Source organism: Cryptotermes secundus, unplaced genomic scaffold (genome assembly GCF_002891405.2).
Source record: "Cryptotermes secundus unplaced genomic scaffold, Csec_1.0 scaffold856, whole genome shotgun sequence".
Taxonomy (NCBI): domain Eukaryota; kingdom Metazoa; phylum Arthropoda; class Insecta; order Blattodea; family Kalotermitidae; genus Cryptotermes; species Cryptotermes secundus.
In genome coordinates, this window is record NW_019724757.1 from 995,901 (window position 1) to 1,023,334 (window position 27,434).

Here is a 27,434-nt window from a genome sequence, read left to right on the forward strand (position 1 = left end):
AAAACGGAAGGCTAATTGGATTGGTCATGTTTTACGCAGAAACTGCCTTCTAAAAGAAGTTATTGAAGGAAAGATAGAGGGGCGGATACAAGTGACCAGAAGATGAGGAAGAAGACGTAAGAAGATCCTGGATGACCTTGGGGACAGAAGAGGATACTGTCATTTGAAGGAGAAAGCTCTAGATCGCATTATGTGGAGGAATTGTTTTGGAAGAGACTGTGGACCTGTCGTGTGACAGATTACTGATGATGATGATGATGATGATGATACAGGGAGGAAAGAAGGGTGGGGTGAAAGCAAATAGTACTATGTCGGCGGTAGCATAGCTACTGGTAGGGCCACCAATGCCGGACAGGTCAAAGGGGATGACCCAGACTAAAAGAGATACCCTGGTCCTCCAGGTTGGGGGTTGGGCGAGAGGCTGCCGACGACCTCTCACCGTAAAAACATATAAATGTCTCGAAACCTGGAATCAAGCCTCTGAGACCTCAACAGAATGGAAGACGACAACTGGCAAAGAATATGGACTACTCTCTAGGTACATGGAATGTGAAAACCCTCAATAAACTGAGTGCCATGAAATCGGTACTAGAACAGATAGATAAGTACAATATGAAAATCACAGCCATACAGGAAATTAGATGGCTGGGTAAAGACTCGTGGACTTAAAGAAACACGCCGTATGTTACAGTGGCAAAGCAGAAGGCAATAAGGAATTTGGTGTAGTCTTTGTAATAGAACGAGAATTTAAAAGCGCAATAATAGTCTTTAAACCAATAAGTGAAAGAATTTGCACTTTGAGAATTAGAACGAAATTTTTCAATATGACGTTGATGAACGTGCACGCACCTACAGAAGGAAAAGAAGAGGAATTCAAAGACTATTTCTATCAATAAATGGAAGACATATGATTCAATACCAAGTAATGAGATAAAGGTTATTTTGGGGGATCTTGACGCCAAAATAAGTAAAGAGAATGAATACAGAGGAGTAATTGGGACAGAAAGTTTACATGATACAACGAACCATAATGGAATAAAATTAATAGATTTTGCAGAAAGTAAGAACCTGATCATCAGCTCTACATACTTCCCGCACAAAAATATACATACAAGAACATGGGCAGCACCGGATGGGGTAACCTTCAATCAAATAGATCATGTCCTCATAGAGAAGCGATTTGTGACGAATATCCTGGACGTAAGAACATTAAGAGGGGCCAACTGTGATAGTGATCATTACTTAGTACAGGAAATTTAATACTGACAAGATTACGGAGAGTGATAAGAGAGAAGCATTTCAAAATAAAATTAAAGAAATTAATGACAATAGAGCAAATAAAGAAGTAACGGTAGAAGGAATATGGGTAGATTTTAAAACCGCAATAATTACAGAAGCTGAGAGGACTCTGGGATATCAAGAGAAAACAGGATAATAGCGAATCGTTCGACGAGGAATGTAGGGACAGTATAAACCTCAAGAATAAGAAATATATGGGAAGACCAACAAGAGCAAGAAATGAGGCGTATAAAGAAGAAGGAAAGCAGACAAGATTTGCAGGAAAAAGAAACGGGCCTTCCTAAATGAACAATTACTGCAAATTGAAGAAGACTTCAAAAATAACAAAACAGAAAATGCTTTTGGTCCAATCAAATATATGTAGGAAGGTTTCAAACCAAAACAGAATTTATCCGCGACAAAAATGTTGTTCTAATAAATAATAAAACAGAGATTATGAATACATGGAAAGAATATTTTGAACAATTATTAAATCAAAATCAGAATTTGGAAGATAACGAGGACAATGAAGAAGAAAATACAGACGAACGAGAAGGGGAAGAGGAAGAGATACTAGAGTCCCCAACAAAGGAAGAAGTGGAAGAAGCAGTAAAGGAACAAAAACTAAATAAAGCACCAGGTGGAGATAACATACCAGCAGAAGTCTTGAAGGCAGGAGGACAAGAAGGAATAATAGCACTCCACAGAATTATACATAAAGTGTGGGAAGAAGAAAAGATACCAGAAGATGTCCCATATTTAAAAAAGGGGATAAACTAACATGTAGTAACTATAGAGGTATATCATTACTACCGACAGCATATAAAATTTTAACAAGGATATTAAAAAAGAGACTGGATCCATATATAGAAAAAAATAATAGAATAACAATCAGGATTTCGACCCAATAGGTCAACTATAGACAGTTTATTCACCCTAAGACAAATAACGGAGAAATGCTGGGAATTTAATACAGATATTTACCTATGCTTCATAGATTTTAAACAAGCATAAGATACAATAATAAGGAAGAAATTAAGGATGATTATGTCCACTTCTGGTATTCGAATAAAACTAAGTAGAATAATTAACTTAACCATGACAGAAACAATCAATCAAGTTAAAATCCAGAACCAGTTAACAGAATGCTTTAAGACAAATCAAGGATTAAAACAGGGAGACAGTTTGGCACCATCACTATTTAGTTTGGTATTGGAATATATAGTGAGGAAATGTAATGTAGACACAAGGAACACAGTAGCGTATAAACAAAGGCAAATAATGGCGTATGCGGATGATATTATTATAGTATCGAGATCCCTAGGAGCAATGAAGGAGACATATAAGCAAAAACAACTGGCTTAGAGGTGGAAGTAAATAAAACTAAAATGCTGATGCAAACTGGAAAAATTAACATGGAAAGGGACGGGATAGAAATAGCTGAAGACTTCATATATTTAGGATCGAAATTCCATAAAGATGGAGAGGAAAATCATGAAATAACAAGAAGAGTAAAACTAGCGAATAGTGCATATTTCTCGTTACTATCAGTTTTTAGATCAAAGGATATACACCGAGCGATTAAAACAAAAATATATAAAACAATGACAAGACCGGTGTTTTATTATGGGTGTGAATGTTGGATGCTAAACAAGAAAGAGGAATCAGTCATCAATTCTTTCGAGAGGAAAATCCTAAGACGAATTTATGGACCAATAAAAGAGAATGGGATATGGAGAATAAGATATAATAAAGAGTTATACAAATTATATAAGGAGCTAGAGATCTCAGTGACGATAAAGCTAAAAGACTGCAATGGGCTGGGCATGTACAGAGAATGGATAAGGAGCGTATCCCAAAGAAAATACTATGCGGTACAATGGGCGGTAGGAGACATGCAGGGAAACCAAGAACTAGATGGATTGATGGGGCGGAAGAAGATGCGAAGAAGTGAATGGGTGTAAGGAACAGGAAGAGAGCAGCGCAGGGCAGAGAGGAATGGAAGGGCTTGATAAGGGAGGCCAAGGCCCGACATCGGGCTGTTGCGCCATAGAAGAAGAATATACAGTACAGTAGGCCTATATACCCTACAGCCTACGTAACCCTTGTCACTTGATTCACATGTTGAACTGAGCAATATATCCATGCACAGACAACATCGAGAGATAAATGAAAACCTGCTTGAAGTAGAGACATCTGACGGGATCAGGTACAGAAAGCTTTTGCTAGCACGGACTCGGGTGGAATAGCCGATCACTTCTCCCATTCAGTATGGCCAACTTAAGCGCACGCGCTTCAAGCCTGCATTGCCTAGCAAACTTTTTGCATTTTGAGCCTGCTCTGTTCAAAAATGCGGCACACGGGAACCAGGGCTGTCGGAACACGGAGAGGAAAAAGGAACCCCCTGTGTTTCCTACATTGTTGTCAAAACTTCCCACATCAGTTGAATGTAAACATTATAAACGATGCCGTTTCAAGTATGTGAGTTACGGGTGTGTGAATAGCTCAAGCTGTTAGTCGCTGGCTTCCCACCGCGGCGGCCCGGGCTCGATCCCGGGTCAAGTGGGATTTGTGGTGGACAAAATGGTGCTAGGACAGGTTTTCTCCGAGTACTTCGGTTTCCCCTGCCAATCTTCATTCCACCAATTGCTCCACAATCACCCTCACCTATCATGTGGGGCTGGTACAATAGGCCAGAAGTGGCCGCAGCACAAGAGACTTAGTCCCACCCCACTAGGAATAAAAAAAATACGGTGTGTGAATAAGGGTTTAAGAGGAGATGATCAAGGCCTGTTTGAGAGTACATTCGCAAAAGAGAGTCTGTTGAAAACTAAGGAAATATCCTACCAGTCACACCTACCAAAATTCAAACCGAGTATAGCCTGACCATTACAGGTAAAAAGAAAAAAACTTCGGGCAAACTTGCAGCGATATGAGGTTTATGTTAAATGTAAGGGAACCTACTGAAAATGGAAATATTGTAATTAATAGTACAAACGTTTAACTTCAAGTAGCCATCCTTCTTGAGAAGCACATAGCGCCGAGTTAGTAAAAAAAATTTCTAGCCTTTTTTTAACTTGAAGATTTATTACCGCATTTTCAAAAGCCCGCCAGTGGATCCTATCCTGACCCAGAGTAATAAAAAATACGTCACACCCTGTTCATTTGTTACATTTTAATTGGCCTCACATTTATGCGCAGACTCAGAAGTTTGAATTATATGTAAATCCACAGAATCATTAGGTTTGTCTTTTGATCTGCGAAAGTTCTACGGGCAACAGTGATCCGTCCGGAACGCGCGCCTACGAAGCGACGGGAGGAGAGCCCCAGGCTGCGCTTCGTATAAAATCTAAGTCACTCTCTCTCCGTCAGGGACACTGCAATTATTCTTTCAGATGCAGGTGCAGAGCGCCTCTGGGTCCTATCTCAGCTCATAAGAAACTGGAGGGAGAAAATTTAACTCGGACGTAAAAACGTCGCGATGTGTACACCTGGTCACTTGTCCACATGATAGTACCTCACCTTCATAAATTCTGGGAGCCCATATATGTAGCATTTTAATTTAGATATTGGTGGTTACTAACGCTGTGTAGTCCGTTGAACGTCAACCGAGATTTTCTCTGTTTGCTGCCTGCTTCCTGCTGGTTTCCAATTAAGATTTAGATTGTTGAATTTCGACGAACTACACGGCGTTAAGGTCAGAAAACAAAACCTTCTACAAGCCCACGTTGCCTATTTCTCCGGAACAGCCGTCGGGTGGGATATAAGTCGTGAGGGTCTAGAAGGAAGTGATCGTTAATTTTCAAAGTTATTACGCCGGCTGTTAGCTGGGCGGACAGAAGATCACGAAAATACCCAATCACACCATCTGCTCTAGGAAACGAGGATCTGTGAAGCTACTTCCCCGATAAGAGTCTATACATCAGAAGATAACACAAGACAGGACAGTGTCAGATCATACCTTGCTGCAAGACTCTCAGGATCCAGTTTCGAGATATAGAATCGGACTGCGGATGGATTTCTGTTAGTGTCGATGGGTTGTGTTTGTTGCACTAGGTGTATACCCAGAAGATCAGCTCCCTTCGTCTTTGCAATTCTGACAAGAATGAACCGCCTTCTGTACAGGTCTCTGTTATGTCGGTCATGTAACGACGTCAGAGAGGACGCCCCAGGAAGTCTCCTGTAGTTATCAATTACTTCAGGGCTTTCATTTTGTACTTCTGTACTTTTTGTTGAAATACTTCCCAGCTCAACTGCTCCACTGGAGTTTCTGTGTGCTGTGTCCTGGCCCGAGTGTTCCGCTGGAGAAGTGGAGGTTTCCGCCACCAACTGGGACGTCAGGAACTGATACCGGCGAGTGTTGGTGGCTTCATCTTGAAGATGTGCGCTTCTCTCTCTCTCCCAGGGAGCCAGACTGGCGAGAATCTCTGCAGTGCGCGCGTCCTTACTGCTGCACGATGTGTGCAGGGCAGCGATGCTTGATGATCGTGCCCAGTTATCACGCCGGAGCGAAAACGGCTGCTGCCCTTCTAGATTCGGTGTTGAAGAGCGTGGAGGCAGTGGAGGGGGGTCACTTACCAGTATTTCGCTATGACACTTTCCACCATTCCCAGTCCCGTTTTCGCTATTTCCGAGCTCGGAGTCATGTATTGATCCAGAGTCCGAACTTTCATTGGCAATTATCCCACTGTCTCCGTCCTGGTCTAAGGTAGTGTTCAGACATTTCTCGCTAGATCCCACTTTGCATATGGACTCTTCTCCATGCCGAGGGCCATCGCTATCATAACCTGATTCGTTCGAACTGACGTAGTAACTCGGTTGGCCTGACTTTTGTACCAACGGATATTCTTCACCAATGCTACTTTGGTAAGGTACCGCGGTGAAAGACTGTGGAAAAGAATAATTATATCGTCTGATAGACTTGACATCTGGATTATCCTTCCGTCTACGGCCTAACGTATTTGTACCTTCAAGGAATGACGAATTATCCTCGGCCAACAATGCAGCAGGAACACATTCTTCGGAATTTGCTCTTAGCCTATAGGCTCGTTCGGAGCTCTGCTCAATGAGGGACCTCCGGTGTTCCGGGAAGCTTTCCTTATTCGACACCCTCCTTCGACTCTGCTGATTAACAACGCTGCCTCCATTTTCTTCAGGTAAGACGGATAATTTAGAACGCAAAAATGCATATGGAAAATTTGCTCTTCTGTTTCCTCCGATAGATGGTGCGGTAGAAGGCTGTGTTGTGTTCGTACCCAAACTTGCTATGTTATCGCAGCTTCGAGTTTTGGTGGGTACGTAACTGGGATCAGCTTCAACGGATGGCACTCGCTTTTTTATACCTGCTAACACTTCACCCCCGTCTCTAGTAGCGGCGGGAATATCACTTGTGCTCTCTGAACACTGCAAGGACAGGTCCAACCCGTCAGCGGGGTCCTCACCCTTAACGTAAGAAGTAGACAGCTGAGACGTGGAGCAACTCTTGAAAAGCACTTTGCCCCCAGGGAGATCTGGGTTATATGGCATAGCTCGTTCCTTGGGACTGCAGCTTGGAGGGGTATGGTGCTTGGAGCCATTCAGCATGCCGGTAGAACCCATCCTAATAAAGAAGCTCTTGAGAGGTGACGGTGAATGTTCTGTGACGTCGCTGAGAGCCCTCCTTCGAGTACTCTCTGTGTCATTGATAGCAGTACTCCTGCAGGGCGGGGGTGAGAGGGACTCGGATGCACTGCGGCCGATACGCCATGGCGACCTCTTGCGGACGGTTTCACCGCTGCTTGTTGTCGGATGAGGAGGAGGGGGCGGCGTAGACGGAGTGACGTTCAGGGACTCTCTGGAGTCCCCGCGGCGCAGTGACTCCAACTTCCGCCCCATTCGTCGGCCCCACGTGGACAGCACTGAAAATTATGAATTGTTAATCAGTATCACAGCAAGGCTACCACTTAATAAGCGTATAATTCTACTCAGTTATACTGTGTCAGGTGTTTGAAATTGCTATGCATCTCAGTCTCACAGTTCTCCGAGAAGGAATTCTGTATTGAGTTGGCTGGGTTCCGAATCATCATGTATTTTAGAACTTTGATGACAAGCTCAAAGCCCCTTAATCAACATTCTTACGGTGTACTACAGGTATTCCTAACAACACAAAATTGCTGTCTTACATCTCCCTCTATATGCGTGCCTTATTTGTCCAAAGGTTAAATGGCTCGACGAAGATGAGGGCTGTACTGTGGAAGATAAATGAAATGCAGAAACCCATCCAGGCAAGGACAATGTTATGAGAGCCGATAAAGAATGTCCTGAACAATGTTGAGTCATAATCAATTCGAGCCCCGTAAACACTCCTCCAAATAATCTCTAGAGAATCGGGCAGCGCTGTAAAATTGAAGGTCGAGGTATGAAGGCTCCTGCATTTTAACATTAGTTATAAACTGTAATTAATTTTATATCCATGATTTTCATGAGACTTTAGGCTGTAGTTCAGTAGTTTCCAAACTTTTTCGGGCCGCAGCCTCCTTGGTTCCATAAACTCATCCTCAGTGCCTCCTGCCCTAAGCCATAAAAATTATTCTTCAAAATGGCGGTTTGCACAATCCACCAAGAACGACAATAGCAATAAAATAAGGCACCACGTTCAGTAAATACTTCACTGGTAGTGATGGATGGGCTTCATGAAGTGATACCAGTTTCCCAGTGTTTGGTTTAAAGTCACTCCAGTCATAAATAAACGAACAACGCGCACGCAAGGACCCACCTATAGCGCCCCGCCCTTTTAGTGCCTCTCGGGGGNGGTACGGCCCACTGTGGGAACCTGTGCTCTAGATTGGGAAATTACGTGGCAATACACAGAAGAAAAACATGATCTTGCTGATTTCAAATTACGCATTGAGACGTACACCGTACGGATATCTAGGGTATCGACACTGACGGGAAGTATATTGTCTGACAGTAAAGTTCGCGAATTCGCCACTGTTTGCTTGCCGTGGCAGCAGAGGACAGAAACCTCAGTATGGTTTGATGATGTTGGCATATCAGTGTTTCACAGCTGTGTTGTTGTTGATCTATGACGGTCTCTTTCTGAGTGGCGTCTATTATCGTCTGAGTGTGTTTTGGTTGTGCCGTCGTGAGAATGTTGGAGCTTCCTGTTAAATATAGCAACAGTGTAAGCGAAAGTGGAGATGTTAGTGTAAATTTACGGGGTTAATGCTATGAAGCAAACAGCAGTTTACAAGTGGGTGACACGTTTTTCTGAGGGAAGAGAGTGTATCACTGACGAAGAGAGATCAGGACGGCCAGCAACGAGCAGAAAAAGATGGTCAAATTGTGCGTGAAAATCGTCGGCTGTCAAGAGGAAGCGAGCGTCAACAGAGAAACAGGAAAATCTTAACTGAGGATCTGGACATGAGGAAGGTGCGTGCAAAAATGAGCTCAGGGGATCTGCTTATACGGCACTGTGTGTGAGGGAGTTTCTAGCTAGTAAAAACATAACTGTGCTGGAACGCCCTTGCTATTCGCCGGATCAAGTATCCAATTACTTGTTTCTGTTCCAAAAGATAAAGGAAATATTGAAAGGAAGGCATTTTGATGACACTGATACCATCAGGAATAATACGACGGCAGCTTTGGAGGCAATTCCACAAAATCAGTTCCAAAATTGTTCTAAAGGATGGACTGGGGGCTGGCATCGGTGCACAGCTTCTCGGGGGAGCACTTTGAAGGCTACCACAGTGATATTCAGAATTGGGGTATGTAGCACTTTTACCGCGATGAGTTCGCGAACCACGTGCGGTTTGCAAGAACAGTGGACTTCCGGAAATGAGCACAATCCTACAAAACTGCGTTCTGCTGGATTAGCGCATCCCAAGCACGCCAGTATCCATGCTGTGAAGTCTCCACTTCCATACTCACTTCAGGATGTCTGGGTTCGGCGTAACGTTCTCATAATCGCTTCCTGGCGAACGGACTTTTTGACACTTATAAACAGTGAGTCTGAACAGCTGTTACCCTCCCCTTCTTAGCATTGTGGTGGCTATCGATCGGGACACGAAACATGTTTCGGTCCCGTTTCCATAGAAACGCTTGCCAAGGAACAAGCTATCCGAAATGTGACAGTCTCTCATTCAGATACACAAACACCGTAAGAGACTTCCTTCAAGCGAGCTTTGACTACATCCCGCAGGCCGCGGCAGAACGAATGTTTGTTTCATTTCTTGTCTTGTTCCTTCCTCTCTCTTCCGTCATTTCTCTCTATCTCTTTCTCAGACATTATTTGAACGCAAGAATTCATGTTCTCTCGAAGGTGAATACAAAGAACTCTATCCCCTCGGATGTGACACCGTGTTCTCTGGTAGATGTTTACCAATGTTTCGGAGAAACGTACTGCATCCATTTTCAGGATCGATTACTCTTTGACCTTGCAGATGTAGACAATACGCTCCTGCGAAACGTCCGTGAACATCTGACAGTCTGTAAGGCGGCACATCCCAGAAGATATGATTCTTAGTTACAGCGGCGATAATTTAAATCTCACACAACTCTCTTCTCTTTAGTCATCCTGAATACATTCATAAAGCTCTCGTAGTGAACAAGCGTTCTCATTAATTCGGTCAAATTTATTTAAGAAAATAAACGCTGAAGAAATAGGTCTACGAGTAATGCCCTAGACTTTTATTTAGTTCGGTGTGAATTTCTGTTGAGGGGTTTTCGTGGTTTTCCTCGGTCCTTTCATCCGAAAGCTGAGATAATACCCCCGATTTCCCTCCAAAATCCTTTCAACCTGATCCAGCATTCATCCATTATCCTACTTTCTAAGGCTGCGGCATTGAGACAACAATAAAGGAACATAGAGACGAAGAATAGACAAGCGTACTTCAGCCAGCTGCTCCTAATCTGTACAAATATGGACCTAGCCCATAGCACATTCCTAATGTCGCTGTTTCAGTGCGGGAAATTGACAAAACTGATAACAAAGAACATACCTTCCTGTAAAGCAACATTGAATTACAGGGCCCGGTAAATATACACGAACCATTAACACCTCGACTACTCATACTTTCCGATAAAGTATGAGAACGCAAAAGCAGAGAAGCAATGAACTTGAGAGTAAGGAGTTAGGAGAACAATCTGAATATATGAAGATCGCACTGCCTCTAGACCTACTTCTGAACGCAATTTACGCCATACATTGCACCACAAGTTTACACCGCACAGACTGTCACATCTATCCATTTCGTACCTCACAGGAAACACATTACCTCTGCCCTGCAAATATTAAGCGGTTAATGCTGTTTAAGGAAAAATTCTATGTACATTGTGAGAACTATGCAACACGTACAAACACACTCTGCGGTACGAATGCAGAGATTCAGTGTTAAAACAGGAGGAGCACATAGAACCACGGATCTTTAAATGGTTGCTTACAGACCCGAACGCTAGGACTGGTAGCTTTTAGTCTATTCAAGGACATTATCAGTAACTTGGACTATACAGAGGCGAATGATAGGATTGTAAAGAAACGGAAAGGACGTGGCTCAATTCTAGGTATTGTCACGGAATTCTGACAGGAGGGGCCGACGAACACCACGAAAATCCTCACTTTGGACAGTCATTATTGTGACTGAAATGCGAATCAGGCATCCCCCGAACACAATTATGAAGAGTTACCACTTTAGCTAACTTGTTCGGTAATAATACAATTTATTACAACAGGCACTGGCATTTACATGACCCTGTGTTATTAACAGTAAAATCGGCAGCAGATACAGTAAATCAAGGGATAAGTGAATTTAAGCTTCCAAAATTATCGAGACTGTGATAATGGCAGTGGTGACAAGGGACGACGGGAAGCAGTGACCCAGCCGAGCACTCGTTCGGAAACAGCGGCGCCCATGAGATCATCTTTACCACGGGTCAGCAAGGAAATACATCGAGGTACTCTGTGGCCGCCAATAAAATAATTAACAATAAAAGTGATATTAAAACGTGTTTTCATTTAGTATAACGACTTGAAGTTTCGATCATATTAGATCATCATCAGGTGGTACATGACTATGTATACTCGTATATACTCGTCACTGTTGAATTTTTGAGTGAAAATGGATTCAATTTACGATCAAATTGTCATAAATGAAATGTGAATATTTACTCTTGATGCTAAAATCACATAAATAGGTAAGATAAAGGTAAAGCTGTCCCTATGCTAAACTAATTAAGCGCTCACTATGAAAGCGTATGGGGAAGTGGATGTATAGATCCACACTTTCTTGATCTCGGTATTAGTTGGAGATGAGTGGTCAACTTCACGCCCTGGCCGCTTTACCCCCGGGGAAAAGAGCCTGCAGTGTCCATTAGATAGGAGGCTGAGTGGGTCCCAGAGCCGGTCTTGATGACGTGGAGAGAGAAAGTTCTTGACCCTACCGGTACTCGAACCCCAACTCCTCAGTTATCCAGTCCGTAGCCAGTCGCTATACCTGCTACGCTACTTCAACTCCCGCATAAATAGGCGAAACCGATAAAATAGGTAAATAGGTGGAGTGTTGGTTGCGTATGTATTATAATACATGTCGTATTTTAGGTGGTGGAATTTATCTGAGTAGGTGCGTGGGAGGAGGGATGTAACTGGCTACTGTCGTTGTCTTATTACGTTGTTAATGCTGTTGCAGACATATCCTGAAGTGTTCTGTGTATATCTTGAATACGTGAAGGTAGTTAGTAAATGGTGTGTCTCAGCAATTTTTGTTGAGACAGAATGGTGCGCGAATATCCAGATATGGCCATTCTGAATGCAGGGAAATGCTTGAAAGGTCTATGAAAGAGGCCGATTCACTACACTGCAAACTTCATTCAGCGCTGCCCACTGTTCGTTGTGCATTTCATACAAAAATTAATGACAGTTCTGGCGTCATGTGATTTATTTTCGTTATATATACAGTGAATATCCATTCCTACGGCAGCACGCATTGGTTGTGGAGACTGGCTGTAGAGGAGCCCAAGGCTCACCCAGGCATGTAGTGTCGAGTGGTAGGTAGGTATATACACAGTGAATATTTATTCTGTTTTCTATTTTAGACATTAATGGCAACGAAGCAAGTTAATTATTCAAAGGGATCCAGATTTAAGCCCATCCATCCATCCACACTAATCGTACTTATAACGACATCAATCGAGCGAATACTGAAGTAAAACCAATCTTCGACACGTTATGCATTTCCAATATATTTCAGACAACGTAGCTAATATGTAATATAACACACGCTCCATTAAAATTTCAGCACTTGAACTGGTGCGTGGCTCTAAAGTTCAAATATGGCAGAGATCATTTACGAATACAAACAGCATTACAGAAATTTATAAATTTCCTTCGTGCATACAGATCAGCAGATCACAAAGGAAATGTAAAAGTCATCAAATAAGCCTTTTTCGCTTCAATAAAAAATAAAAAAAAACGCTAGCCAATAGGGGTAAAGCAAAACAACATTAAAATATATGAGAAAGAGGAGGAAAAATCCACATATTTTTAACCTCGGCTCTGGGTGGTGCTGAGTGGCTAATTTCACGTTCCACCCGATTAACATTATTTAGGGTAGGTCCCAGAACCCGTGGTCAGTCACATGCCGTCATTCGAATTTAAATGGCATTGAATAAGAGACATCTGCCACTCTGGTACAGGAATACAGGATAATGATACATAAATAGTTCTATACAACCACATACGCAGGACTGCATGCTGGTGCTTCTGAAGTTCAGTGCCCCGGCTGCTTGCCCTTACGGGGGGGGGTATCATAGTTGCTGCGGTTGCTTAAGGAATCAAATTGAAAGTCTGGGAAGGTTCGTGTTACTTAACCACACTGGTGGCGCGTCCATGCTGGCCTAACTAACTCCACTCCTTCTTATGAAGCCGCCAATTGCTCACATATGCAAAAAATTACCAGCACTTTATGGACCTCTGAACTTCATTACCACGTTGAAAATATCCCTCCACTGGTCCCTATCCTGAGCCAGATCGATCCAGTCCATAATACCCCATTCTATTTCTCTAAAATTCATTTCAATACTATCTGTCCACCTACGCCTAGGTATTCCTAATGGTCTCGTTCCTTCTGGCTTTCCCATCAAAAGTCTATATGCATTCCTCTGCTTCCATGCATGCTACATTCTCTACCTATCACATCCTCCTTGGCTTGCTCAATCTAATTACGTTTGGTGAACAGTACATGTTATGCAGCGCCTCATATGCAATTTCCTACAACATCCTACAATTTCATCCCTCTTTGGTCGAAATATTCTCCTTAGCAACCTGTTTCCAAGGGAGGTTAAAATACACTTTGGAATGTCGAATTGTCTGTTCATAAAAATAAGGAAGTTATGACACGAAGGAAGGTCACGACAACAGCTGGCTCTTATACCTGTCCGGCTGCAGTCATGCCACTGAATACTCGGAGAAAGTGAAATGTTTCACTTGGCAAACATTTAGCACAATATTTGTATTTTACAGTGTTTGCATTCACTTAGCAGTTCGTTAGCCTGTCTGGCTGACATTTATGTAACGCCATCCTTGTTCTTCTACCACGGCGCAAAACAAACGAGATGCTCTTTAGGCAACATTACCAGGGTGACTATGGTTCCAAACTTTTGCGGTAGACGCGCGTGCTTGTGTGTTAAGGTCCAGGCTGTGCAACAGGTGCTGATGGTCTTGTTTAAAACAAACAAGGCATTCAAATTACTTCACTTGTCTGCGTAGAACGGCAGTTGCCGGGAATCTTGCTTCGTATTCAGGAGATCCTCGGTTTGAATAGCGAGGCAGAAAACCGCCTGTGTTGACGAATTTTTCTTAGTTGTCGTCTTCCGTTCCTTCAAGTCAAGTACTTCAACACACACTACTTCTCGCTTCACACATTTCCCACGCTCAGTGCTCTGGGCCAATTTCATTCATTCATGGCGCAGCTCAGGCAGGAGCAACAGTATAGCGGCCTGCAAACTTGCTCTGCTGTTTATGTTTCGTCAAACGAAAACAAATTTTTGTTTACCTTGTTTTCATGTCGTGATCATTAATTGGTTGTAACCTGAACTCGTTACGCAACAACGTAAATAAGACTGTTTTAAAAATTACGACACAAATTTCACGTTACTGATTCTGACGAAGTGCCGATCACAGTGGCCGCACGGTCTAAGGCATGAACTGTCTCCGTCAGTTCGAAATCTGAGATCGTAGGTTCGAATCCCACTCAATTCATGGATCTTTGTGTCTGTTTATTCTGTGTTCGTGTTGTTCTATGTGTAGGTAGCGGCCTTGCGACGGGCTGATCCCCCCCTCCAAGGAGTCCTAATGACTATGTATAGAATTAAGAAAGTGAAAAAGCTGTCTAGGTCCAACAGAGGGCTGTAGAATCATGGATAGATAGTTGTGAGGAAGTTTTGAGAAAACTTATATACTTTAAACAAGATGAAGGACAGAATCTGCAGTTTCCTGAAGCTGCATTTAGGCTTTCACCGGCCCTGGTGCTCCTGAGAAACGTCTAAACTCCTGAGACAGACAGCAGTTGCTATCTTGGAATGATATATGAAAATATCTTTCATACCTCACAGGTCATCACTTTTCTGCTATTAATATCAACCGGTTAATGCTGTTTTGGGAAACAGACACACCGTGGGCAGAATGCAGAGTTGTAGTATGTTAAGGCAGGTGGTACCTACAGAACCACTGGGATTTAAAGGGTTACGATTATTTATATTATCACATATGAGGGGGGTGGGTGTGGCTTATAATAATTGGTTCTAAAGTTGATGATTGGGTATATTAGCACTTCCTTACAATTATAACCAATTATAGCGCTATTGCTAATCTTCACAATTCACTAAGGATATGCTTCATTCTTGTCCTTGTGCCCGCTCCTAGCTTCAATTCAAAGTCACATTGCGACTATTAATTATTACCGTTTGGCAGTTACGCTCTTGCTTCTGTGGGGCGCCCTCTCTGACGAGAGGACGGGTCTGTATTTTGTATATGCTGCTGGCCCTTGCCAGCGCAGTCTTTCTTGGGTCGAAGTCCCCTGGGATTTGCGACCATATTTTACTGTCTCAGATTTGAGACTTCCCTTTTCGTCGCCTCCTACGACTCGCAGGGTCACGGTGGAGGTATTCGACCCCGCCTCCACACGGGTTATTCCTAGCTTTTGAACTCGTTTCTTTTATAACCACTCTGCACAGACCCAACGGAAAACACAGTCTGCATTGTTGAAGAAGTTTGTTTACGTCGCCGTTGCTTAGCAATGGACTCCTATTACTGTCAGGAGCTGAAGCGAGAAGTTGTTTACCAAATTGTTGCCTAGCAATGGCCATTTTCTTCTACTGTTATAGGAACGGCAATTTTTCTATTTTTGTCTGAGTAAGGAATGTGTATTCCTAGCAAAGGGTTTTTTCTGGCTTGTTTTCAGCAAGTCCGGCACAATATTCGTTTTAGGATGAAGATGCAGCTTAAAGGGTAGAACCATAGCTCAAACGGTTAGTCGCTGGCTTCCCATCGTGGCGGCCCGGTTTCGAACCCGGGTCTGGTCAATTTGGATTTGTGGTGGACAAAGTGGCGCTGGGGCAGGTTTTCTCCGATAACTTCGGTTTCCCCTGCCAATCTTCATTCCAACAATTGCTCCACAATCACCCTCACCTATCATCTGGGGCGGGTACAATAGGCCAGATGTGGCCGCAGTACAAGGAACTTAGTCCCACCCCACTAGCAATAAAAAAAGGGGTAGAACGAGTAACAAAAAGCTTTTCTTACTTAATTCAATCTTATAATTGCGCAGAATACCCACTGCCACAATCGAGGCTCTGACGACACTGTCAAGGAAGTTCAAATGGCGTGGAAGATATAAGGCTCCAGTAGCAATGCCCCAAATCATGTCAGTTTAACCATTTCATCTGGCGTGGAAGATACGCCAAACGTTATACACTTCTGTATTGTTCACAGTATATTCAGTATATGCATCTGGTGTGACTGGAACGCCACTAGGCGATTCCCGCTATATGCGCTTTCGTATTTTTTCTTCCGCTTCGCTCCCACTTTGGAGCACAGGGCTGATTTCTCACTTTCAATTATAATTTTTACAGACGGTAGGACTCCTTGGACGGGTGATCAGCCCGTCGCAAGGCCTCTACCTAAATACAGGACAACACAAACACAAAATAAAATCATACACACACCAAACATCCATGATTTGAGTGGGATTCGAACCCAGTATCCCGGCTTCCGAGCGAGCGAGGAGAGTATATGTCTTACATCAGTTGGCTACCGTGACCGGCAGCTTTCTTATATACGCGGTTTTATATCAATGTCATGAGGAAGATAATTTCCTGTCCGTGGCGAAAGTTGAAATTGTCGCGTATGCCCACTGAGTTGTGAGAACAGTTTCCTTGTTTCGCCCCAGCGTCACGCTGCTTCATTCTTCTTCTTCATCGCGCTTAAAGCAGTTCTCGTTTTACACGGTTTCAATATACGGGACCATTCTGAGGAATATGACGAGCCGATTTGAGTGCGGTTGCTTCAGAAGATTACTGAACAAGCTGCATTGCTGAATAGCTGATGTGAAGGAAACGCCATTACTGATGCCACGCTGCAGGGACGCTATGGGACGGGGTGAGTGGAATATCACTACGGTTCTTCATGTCGTGCTCAAGGCGGGATAAAATTCCAGCACCAGAGCTTACATTAGGTTACAGATACAGTAAGTGCGGTTCTGAATGTTTAATTTGAATTGTTCTATGTAGCATTCCACGCATTGCATCGTTCAGAAATTGCAATATTGACGAAAACTTAAGTGAAACAAAATTGTAATGATGCTGCTTGAGATTATGCTAACGCAGTGCGCTGATAGAGCGCTTTACGCGTTGGCTGCAAGTAGTACTAATTCTTCCCACAGGTGGCTCTACCAAAAACAGTAACTCTGTCGTCAGCTGCTTTTATTTTCATGAAAGAAAAATGCTTATTTGCAAGAGCTTAGTAAAGTCCGTACTTGTAATTTTTGAAGTGTTGGATTGTATGTAGCCTATGCAGAGCTCCTAATGTCATTGGAACAAGCAGGTGGGAAGGGGGGGGAAGACAGGCATATGGGGTCAAATAATAATTGAAAAAAAAGGATAATATACCCAACATTTATAATAAAAACTAAAAAAAAAAATTTTGGCACAGTCTACATTTCACAGGAGCCCACAACTCTAGCGAAATCCATCAAAATATCATTAAACGACTTGAAGCGTAAATAAAATATTTTGGTGGAGTACACACCTCATCCATGAAATTGACAATAAAGTCCTAAAATTAATGTCAGCAATAAAAATAAACTTCAGAAAAATATACTTTTCGTTAAAATATTTCTGTTTCATGCCACATCATTGTTTTAGTGTTACATGCAGATATACTGCTGTAACTCTCCCAGGTGATTCCTCGAAGTCTCAACGAACCCTCATACAAACCCCACTTCCTTCCTTAGGTGCACGCAATTGCATTACCCCCCGTTCTCCAGTTCCCTCAAGCACAATAATAAATAACTAGAACCCTTGTCTGCATTACGAGGATTTCGAAGGGTACAACATTGGGGATTTCAAAAGGTTGAATAAGTGTGCATTCTGGGGGTGAATCTTAATTGGAATGAAAACTCTGGTGGTCTTAATTGGTTCACTCCAGGGAAAGCCCTGCATAAAGATGCGTTGTGAGGACGGGAAGGACGGAGGGTCGCAAGCGCGAACAGACGTTTCCAACAGTGGCAGGCTACAAACTCCGACTGAATGCCGGATCGGAAGCCGCCAGCTACTTCATCTCCAAGCTCGGTATCTGTTGCCTGTTACCTGCTCCCCAGGACTATAATAAATTGGAACCCTAATTTGAAAGGGGAGGGCTGTAGCGCATTTGATGTCATGGTTAGATACCAATTAAGTCTCGAAGCATTACAGGAAGATGTCTGGCTATTACCTGTTCAAAACATCCTGGAGATTACATCCAGCAAACAACCTTACGAAAGAAAAGCCTTGTTATATTCAATGACTTCTCTCTTGCCTGGTGATTTTGGTTCTCACGTACTTGTATATGTTAAAAATAGATTATAGGGACTTTCTAATGACGATCCAAAAATCATTATCACTATAAGATGACGTAAAAAGTAAAAGATAAAGCTGTTCCTATAACAGGTCGTGAAGACCCATAAGGTTGTGAGACGTCGAGCCTCCAATATTTTCTCTAGACAATCGGCTCTCAGATGGCAGTGAGGTTACCAGCCGGCCGCCCTTTACCCCCAGGAAGATTCCTGGTACTCATTTCTGTTAGAGGCTGAGTCGACCCCTGGGTCATAGTGCGGCTGGAAAAATTAGGTTATTTGAAACCACGACCTTCCAGCTGATAGCATAGTGCCTCAACCATCTACGCTACCGCGTGCCCCCTATAAGGTGACGAGAGAACCAAAAACATTTCAGACGCAGTATACAAGAGTGGACGCTTCTGACTTCTATTAAGAAGGCGCCTGGTTCGAATCTCGGTCCGAACACTGCCGATTAACTCGACGGTATGGTCTTGTGGTTTTCCAGCCCATGAAATGTGAATGTTGATTTCTTTCACGTCCTTCTCACTTCATCATCTTCATACTGTCAGTGAGCGCACTATATTCTAAGCTACGGGTAGCGTCGCCAAATATACAGTAAATAGAAACAACAAATATGCACAATAAGATCTCTCGGCTGCCCGAGACTGCTACAGTACAATCCGTTAACAGGTAAAGGTAATATTATCCCTGTGTTTAACTAATTAAGCACTAAGCCATGAAGGTGCATGGAGGAGTGGATGTATAGATCCACATTTTCTTGGCCTCGGCACTAGTTGGAGGTGACCGGTCAGCTTCACGCCCTGACCGTTTTACCCTAGGAAAGGAGAATCATTTACAAGTTACTGCAAGAATTTATCTCTATAAGAGAGGGAGAAGAGGGCACGAGGCTTGATCATTTCGAGAGACGCGAGGGCTACAGCATTGTGAGGTTCTCAACTACTGAAATGTTTTGTTTGTCGCTGAGCGAATCTGTTATATATATAAATGCATCGGACAGCGAAGGGCTCTGTCGTGCCTGTACTGAACATAGATTCAGGGAATCAGGGTCCACAGTAGCCTCCTGTAAAATCTTCCCAAACGCTACACATAGTGAAGGACAAGGAATCCTTTCTCGGGGTGGTACAAATTAATAAAAAGAGAAGACCGCCATAAACCAGACTGAACTAAGTACAGCAACATACCCATAATCTACATAAAGTGATATCTTCATGAGAGGGTCTTGTTATTTATTTGCTTCTAAATTTCGGGAGACGAGTCTAAGGTGTGTTTTATAGCCCACCATCTTTACATAATACTTCGATTATTGATTAATATCTTGTCACTCATTAAAATTCGAGTTCAATTCTATTATGGCCATATGGAGAAGGTATGTGTCGAATTGGTTGTTTAAGAGAAAAGGTATGTAATAAAAATAAAATTAGTATGCAACAATTAATCGATTGTAGGTTATGTCTACGCAAATGTTCCTGACAACAACACGTAATTCAATATCGACTGATATCACTAAATGTTGTACATATTCAGAGCCTAGAGGAAACCCTCTGTACCTTCGATACCAGCGTGTTAATGTGTATATGTATCTTGGAGGTGCTTAGGCTGCTTCTTTCCTTATTAGAACCCATTCTCACATAAAAGAAAATGGACTTCTTCGTAAGACCTATTCTGCGATACACTTTTAATATATTTTTAAAAATAAAGCAAAGAAGGTAGGGTGTTGCAGTAACTTGAAATTGTCATGGGCTCCGATTTGCATGTTCACAATTCACTTATAAAATCAAGCTTAAAAATAGGAAATACAGGTTTCAAGAAAAAAAAAAGTAAAGCTATCTCTGTGACAGGCCGTGAAGGCCCATAGGGTTGTGAGACGTTGAGGGTCCCACATTATCTAGACAATCGGCTCAAAGATGGCGGTAAGGTTGCCACACTACGTCCGTATATATCTGCCCCTTCACTACACTATGAATGTTTGTCATAATGTTTGTAATCATTAAACCTGTAGCATGTAGCACGAATGGGGGAGAAGAGGAATACATATAGGATATTGGCGGGAAAGCCGGAAGGAAAGAGACTACTGGAAGACCAAGGCGTAGGTGGGTGGAGAATATTAAAATTGATCTTAGAGAGGTAGGCTGGGATGGTATGGATTGGATAAATCCGGCTCGGGATAGGGACCAGTGGAGGGCTCTTGTGAACACGGTAATGAACCTTAGGATTCCATGAAATGCTGGGAAGTTCTTGAGTAGCTGCACAATTGGCAGATTCTCAAGAAGGGCTCGGCTCCATGAGTGAGTGAATCATTAAACCTATTTATGAAGGGAGCCTTTGTTATATAACACTGCATTCACTATGTAGAGATTGAAATACTGGAAGATCTGAACTTGTTCACAGAGTGTTGTCAATATTTTGCTTTCTCTTCGACAAAGGCCATGTCCGAATGATACGACAGCTACACGAAGTATACGAGGATCACAATGTATAAATGTGTGGGCACCAGCTGTGTAGGTCTTCATAAGTGCATACTGAAGCTGTAATTCCCTTTGCACAGACTCTATTATGCTATGAAGAACCAATAAAATTTGTTTAGCAGAAGTAAGCAGCGTAAAGAACAATGAGGAAACAATGAAACTTCTAGCAGAAATTACACTTTTTGCATTCAATCACAATTAAGATTTATTATTTCAAGCTTCATTTCCAGTGTCATAAGCTTCCTAAGAGCGTCTTTTTTGGGAGCATTGTCAGAATTGTTATAAATTGTCCTCTTTCAGGTCGTGATTAATAGAGCATAAACCAAAAAATCGTTAAAAACGCAAAATCTTGTATAAGATGCGCGCCAGTGCAGAACGTCAGGCGAACTGACTGGGCAGCGTTGCGTTGCGTTTCGGTTCTCGTCCGCACGTGTTCGTTTTTGTTCGGAATTGATTTAGTAATGAGCAAATTTGCGTTCAGATGAGAAGCCAAACTGAGGGCATGCGCTCCTAGGAGCTGATGTTCGTAAGGAGAGGACTATCCAGCATTTAAATGGGGAGGTCTACTAAGCTACTTTTGGAGCATTTTCTGCTATAATTCAAGTTCCTTGTTCTCATGTTTATATCCTCAATTTACGTGAAGCTATCAGTAACAGACAACATAATATCGAAACGTAAGATGATGTTGAATAATCAGTTGGATAGGAAATTGAATGAAGGGGTCGTAGCCAAACTTGAGGTACTATCCGGGAGTTTGTTTGGAGGAAGGTTAGAAATCCATTAAAACTCGGTAGAGATTTTAACTGCATGCCTTCCTACTATAAGTCAGAAACTATCTTTATTGCACGCATCCTGTTGTCTGTTATAAATGGTATTCTTAGCGTGTGAGTCAACACAACAATACTAATAAGATCTAAAAGTTTGTGACGATGGTACCAGTATATTGCTACAAGTATTATGTTTTTGGACATTATCCATCGTCTTGTCTATTTTTTAAAAACCGTCCTGTTTCTTTTTCAAAACACAATGTTTCGGAGACTGGATTCTGCCCTCGAGGACAAGACGATGGATAATGTCCAAAAACATAATATCTGTAAACAACCCAATAACAAGTGACTTATTCATGTAATAATTTCCCGATAATGACCCGACAGGGCCGAAACATATAACAATACTTCCACACAATGAACGAATACTAATAGAGTAGTACTGATTTGTTTATTAGAGAACTGTTGTGTTGGGTGACACATTACGAATATCACGTCAGAAACGTCACGGCTTGATCCAACTTGATCTGTCTCGTGGTGCTTCTCATTCTTAAGAAGGACACTTTGTCAACCCAATCACAAGAGACATTGCATCTGAAACGGAGAAGATGTCATTATCCAGTTAAAAAAGAATCCTCCTGACTGTATAATTAATTACAATTGGCATTGAAAAAAGGCACTGTAGACGCCGAGTAGGCAAGGTGGAATGGAAGAAACACGCTCTGTCTGCTTTGGCAATATGGGTGATATTCAGGCAATTCTATTTTCAACATACTCCCACTATTCATTCGCCGTCGGGAAATTCAAACATATGTACAGAGGAATTTCCTTCCGCAAGTGTGCCTATACGCTTTGGTTCGTAGGGCAGATGGTCTTCATCATCACCTCTTCTTGTTCTGACCCTGCAGACCCGTGCAGACCTTGACCTGCTCAACAATACTCACCCAGTTTCCTATCAAACGCTTTTCTATTCCGTCCAGAGGTTCCAAGAATTCGTTGTCCCGTTTGACGCGCTCTAGCCACCTTCAATTGTCTCCAGTTCTCTTCTCCGGTTTCTTCAGTAAGTGAATGACAGCGTATACTTAATTACGCGCTGCGCAACTCAGAGGTAGGGTAGTGGAGGTATAGCTCCACAATTTTTGACGTCGGCACTATACTGAGGTGAGTGGTCAGTTTCACGGCCCGGCCGCTTTATCTCCGAAAACCGAGCTCCCGCTGCCTATTGTATATGAGGCTGGGTAGGCTCCAGAGCCGGCCTGAACACTTTGGAGAACAGTTAAACCGTTTTCCTCTACCGGGAATCGAATCTCTGCCTTCCAGCCCGTCGCTATACCGGCTGATCTATCCCGGCTCCTAAGTACATATCAAAATGGAGAACGGATTGCGAGAGACCTCTTAAGGTTCAAGTACAGCAATTTGGGGCCATAAGATGCAAGAGACCGGATAAGGGCGGATTAATATCTCTTGTGGTTCATCCACTATGAATGAGTTACTCATGGTACAAGTGTATTGTAATTCGCTGCACGACATTGCTCCAGTTAAACGGCGGTTATGTGGTATTGTGCGACCATGAAACACACAATGAAGAGCATAAGAAGCCCTCGTTCAACTGAACTACAAGACTTCGGTGCTCTCTGAGGATTACATCAATGTATAATCATACTCAAACTCCGTGGTTTTAGTCCGCAAGCGAACTATACCGACCGAGAGACCGCCGCTTGTCAGCGAATTTTGGTGACAACTTTGGTGGATAGAGGGTGTCGCGTGGTCAGCGCAACGAATCCCCACGGCTGTTAATTTCGGTTTTCTAGACCGGAGCCGCTATTCCCTTGAAACAGCTCCTCAATTGTCATCACGAGGCTGAGTCGACCCCGTTCCAGACCCACTGCTTCTCAGAAAAATTTGGTAGCGGTGTTCTAAAATCCTAGAGAATACTTCGCTTGTACTCTGTCGTAATATTTAGGCTCAATTTTTCAAATATTTTCTACGATTAAATGAATGAATTATTCCATACTTTTATGCAAGTATGAGCTGCGATAGCTCAGTCGGTATTGCGTCGGGTTACGATCTGGACAGTAGGGGGTTCGATCCCCGCCAGGGTAAAGAGATTTTTCTATACTCTACAACGTCCACTCTGGGGGTAAAGCGGCCTGGGTGTGAAGCTAAGCACTTACCTCCACATAACTGTGAGTCAAGAATGGTGAAGCTCTACCTCCTCCCCCACCCCCATATGCCTTCACGGCATAGTGCTTAATTAAGCATGAGGACTTTACTTTTACCTTTACTTTCATGCATGTATACCTAAACATACTAAGTCAGCAGACAGTATGGACGGGCGTGTTAATTGAGTGGTAGGCTGAAGCATTTCTGGAGCCTCTCACAACTCTAATAATGACCATGTAAGTAACGTACGTTTTTAATATTGTAATAGCAATCAAAATTTATGTACACTTCTTGTTCTCCTGGCGGAACCAGATTTCCTACCCAAAGGAAACGCCCTGATGGTCCCTTTAATTGGGTTAAAAACGAACTAGATCCTACAAAATTGCACTCTACGTTACCTAACTTAACGGTGTAACCAGGGCCTTTAGAGAAGGAAATAGATAATTTAAACTTGAACCCAGGCTGGCATCAGTCACTATGCAGCCTGAAATATTACCGCTCACAACTTTATAAAATTCTCTCTCTCTTTCTTGTAGCTCCCACTCTGGAGCATAGGACATCCGTGAAACGGTTTGTTTCACTTCACTTTCTTAATCCTAAGACAGTCGGTGGGACTCCTTGGACGAGGGATGAGCCCGTCGCAAGGCCGCTACCTACACAGGACAACATAAACATAGAATAAGTACAGATAGACATCCATGCCTTGAGTGGAATTCGTACCCGCGTTCCCAGTGTTCGAGCGAGCGAAGACCGTTCGTACCTTAAACCACGTGACCACTGTGATCAGCCTTTACAGAGTTAAGTGCAGCAAATAAAGCACGGGAAACGTATAGGCCTATGGGATATGAAGCCAGTTACGCATGCGTATAATATTTTGGTAGGTTATTTAACGATGCTTTCAATATAGAGACTATATAGCGTCAGATTATAGATGAATGATGATGAATTGTGAAGAGCTTGGGACGAAGCAGTCGTGGCATATTCAGACGCATATATACGAGCAGCACTGTCTTCGCTCGCTAGGAAACCGGGATCGTGGGTTCGAATCCNGGGGATGAGCCCGACGCAAGGCCGCTACCTACACAGGACAACATAAACATAGAATAAATACAGACAGACAGACAGACAGACAGACATGCCTTGAGTGGGATTCGTTCCCGCGTTCACAGTGTTCGAGCGAGCGAAGACCGTTCGTACCTTAAACCACGTGACCACTGTGATCGGCCTTTACAGAGTTAAGTGCAGCAAATAAAGCACGGGAAACGTATAGGCCTATGGGATATGAAGCCAGTTACGCATGCGTATAATATTTTGGTAGGTTATTTAACGATGCTTTCAATATAGAGACTATATAGCGTCAGATTATAGATGAATGATGATGAATTGTGAAGAGCTTGGGACGAAGCAGTCGTGGCATATTCAGACGCATATATACGAGCAGCACTGTCTTCGCTCGCTAGGAAACCGGGATCGTGGGTTCGAATCCCACTCAGGGCGTGGATGTTTAGTTTGTGTGTGCGTCTTTCTGTGTCTGTGTACAGGTAGAGGCCCTGCGACGAGCTGATCACCCGCCCAAGGAGTCCTACCGAATGTGTAAGATCTAGAAAAACCGAAGTAAACGGAGAAGTTCATGGAGGTAGGCCTAGGCCCACTGGGACTGTAGTGCCAAGGAAAAAAATATACGAGCAGCGATGCAATGAGGACGCGGAGATTTCCTACAAGGACAAAATGGCAGTTGGCTGAATGTATCTGTGACTGGTTGCATCATGAATGAAGGAATTAATCTTAGCAAAGTTAAAGGAGGATGAAAACAGACAAGCATTTGTGTGGGCCAGTGACTCCGGACAAGAAATGCCTTTGTGTGATCTTCGTAGAACTAAGCCACTCTACAAACATACGGGTAAATCCAGCTGCATACATCTTCTGAAAGAATCAACGTTTCTCCTTACTGGGGGCCTAAACCAATTTACGTGCACTGAACAGATGCTCTGTGCAATAAACGGTTTATTAAAAGGAAGATAAGAGTAACAAATCAAAACGCTGCTGCTTATAACTGAAGGAGAAAGTGTTCTAAAGGCAGATTGTTATGCAGAGTAAGCGCAATTCAGCACTGCTCCAGAAGCCAATGCTTCTAGTTCTCAGCTCCGACGTCTGCTGAGCTACTCGTTGGCAAGCGCTCACAATTTCCGGGTGTGTCTGCCCATCTACGTATCGCTGATGTACGTCAGGAAATTTAAACTGAATTGTGATGCTTCAGAACTTGTGAACACGGTAATAAACCTTCGGGTTCAGAAAAGTACGGATCTTCATGATAAGTTGTGGTCTCCTGGGTTATGACACCGTGTAGTCCGGTAGGAGGGCACTGACGCTGTAGAAGAATGTGCTGCAATACAAGTAAGCCACACTCCCATCCTGAAGATGAACGAAATATTTTCCTCTGAAACACTGGTAACCACCCATAAGTCTACACGGTGCCAATTACAAGAACACAACGAATCAACGCCACTATGAAAATCTAGGTTTTCTCGTATTGGTTTACTTTGCAAAGATATAGATAACCGTAACCGTGTCAAACCCGTTGGGCTAGTGGGTCTATAGACTGAGATTCGAGCCCGGGACTAATCGATGATGACTTTCGTAAAAGTATCTGGAAAAAGAGACGCGGAGATAATGAGGAATTTAGGCTATGACTCGTTCTGCTTTTGTCACTGTAACGGGACAATCATTATTTACACAGCCTTACAGTTGCAGTAAACGTACCTACATGCCCGGCATTGCACGCAGTCCTGAAAAGTGCCATAAATCAATTTGTATTACTCTAATTGGGTCAGAGTCAGTCTACTTGGTACTGCGTCCACTGTTTGGTCTCTTGTACCAGCCCTTGATGATGAATTTGGAACAATCGGTGGAATGCGAATTGGCAGGGGAAACCGAAGTACTTGAATAAAACCTGCCCCAGTGCTACTTTGTCCACCACAAATCCCACATGATTTGACCCGGGCTCGAACCAGGTCCACCGCGGTGGGGAGCCAGTAACTAACCGCTATGGTTAGTGCTATGGCACGACCTACCATAAATCAAAACAGCACTGAGGCGTCTATAACAGTCTCTTCTGGGTATTAAACAGCGCAATGTATGAATTATAATATACGATTTATTATATATACTTGTAATTAAGCTTGAAATGATTAACGTAGATACGAGCTCGTCAAATTATCACACCAAATTTTCGCTAGCAATGATTTAAACCTCAAGTGCCACATAAATACAGCCAATTATTTCTGTAATTAATAATATTGGCTTTTGCGCTTCCATGACAATGAAGATATCGCCACAGCCTGCATAACGAAAAGCATGATTACCTCAGTCCCAGATCATCTGTCTCTCATACTTAAGAGGAAATCACATTGCTTGGCGTCCAAGTGTACTCCTCCCTTTTCAAACAGTCAATAACAGTCATTCCCCACGCACCGCGTTGCCACATTGTTCCCTCGGGACCCCTACACTATGCAATTCTGCGCGTGCCACAAAATAACCAGAGGGGCAGACAATGTTCAAGTCTCATCACCTGAACACAGGAGAAATCGCAATATACAGGTAGCTAAACAATTGTTTTGTAATGCTAAGCCCAAATGTTGGAAAAAATGGAAGATTGGCAGGGGAAACCGAAGTACTCG

General features: G+C 43.0%; 1 protein-coding gene across 6 annotated transcripts in view; it reads right to left on the reverse strand.

Moving 5' to 3' along the window:
- Positions 1-27,434, reverse strand: part of LOC111862957 — a 292,851-nt gene that overhangs the window by 35,624 nt on the left and 229,793 nt on the right. For all 6 annotated transcript variants that reach the window (XM_023848845.2, XM_033750869.1, XM_033750870.1 and 3 more), the window contains one exon: positions 5,240-7,175. In XM_023848845.2, the coding sequence (XP_023704613.1) occupies positions 5,240-7,175 (1,936 nt within the window). The remainder of the gene's footprint in view (positions 1-5,239; positions 7,176-27,434) is intronic.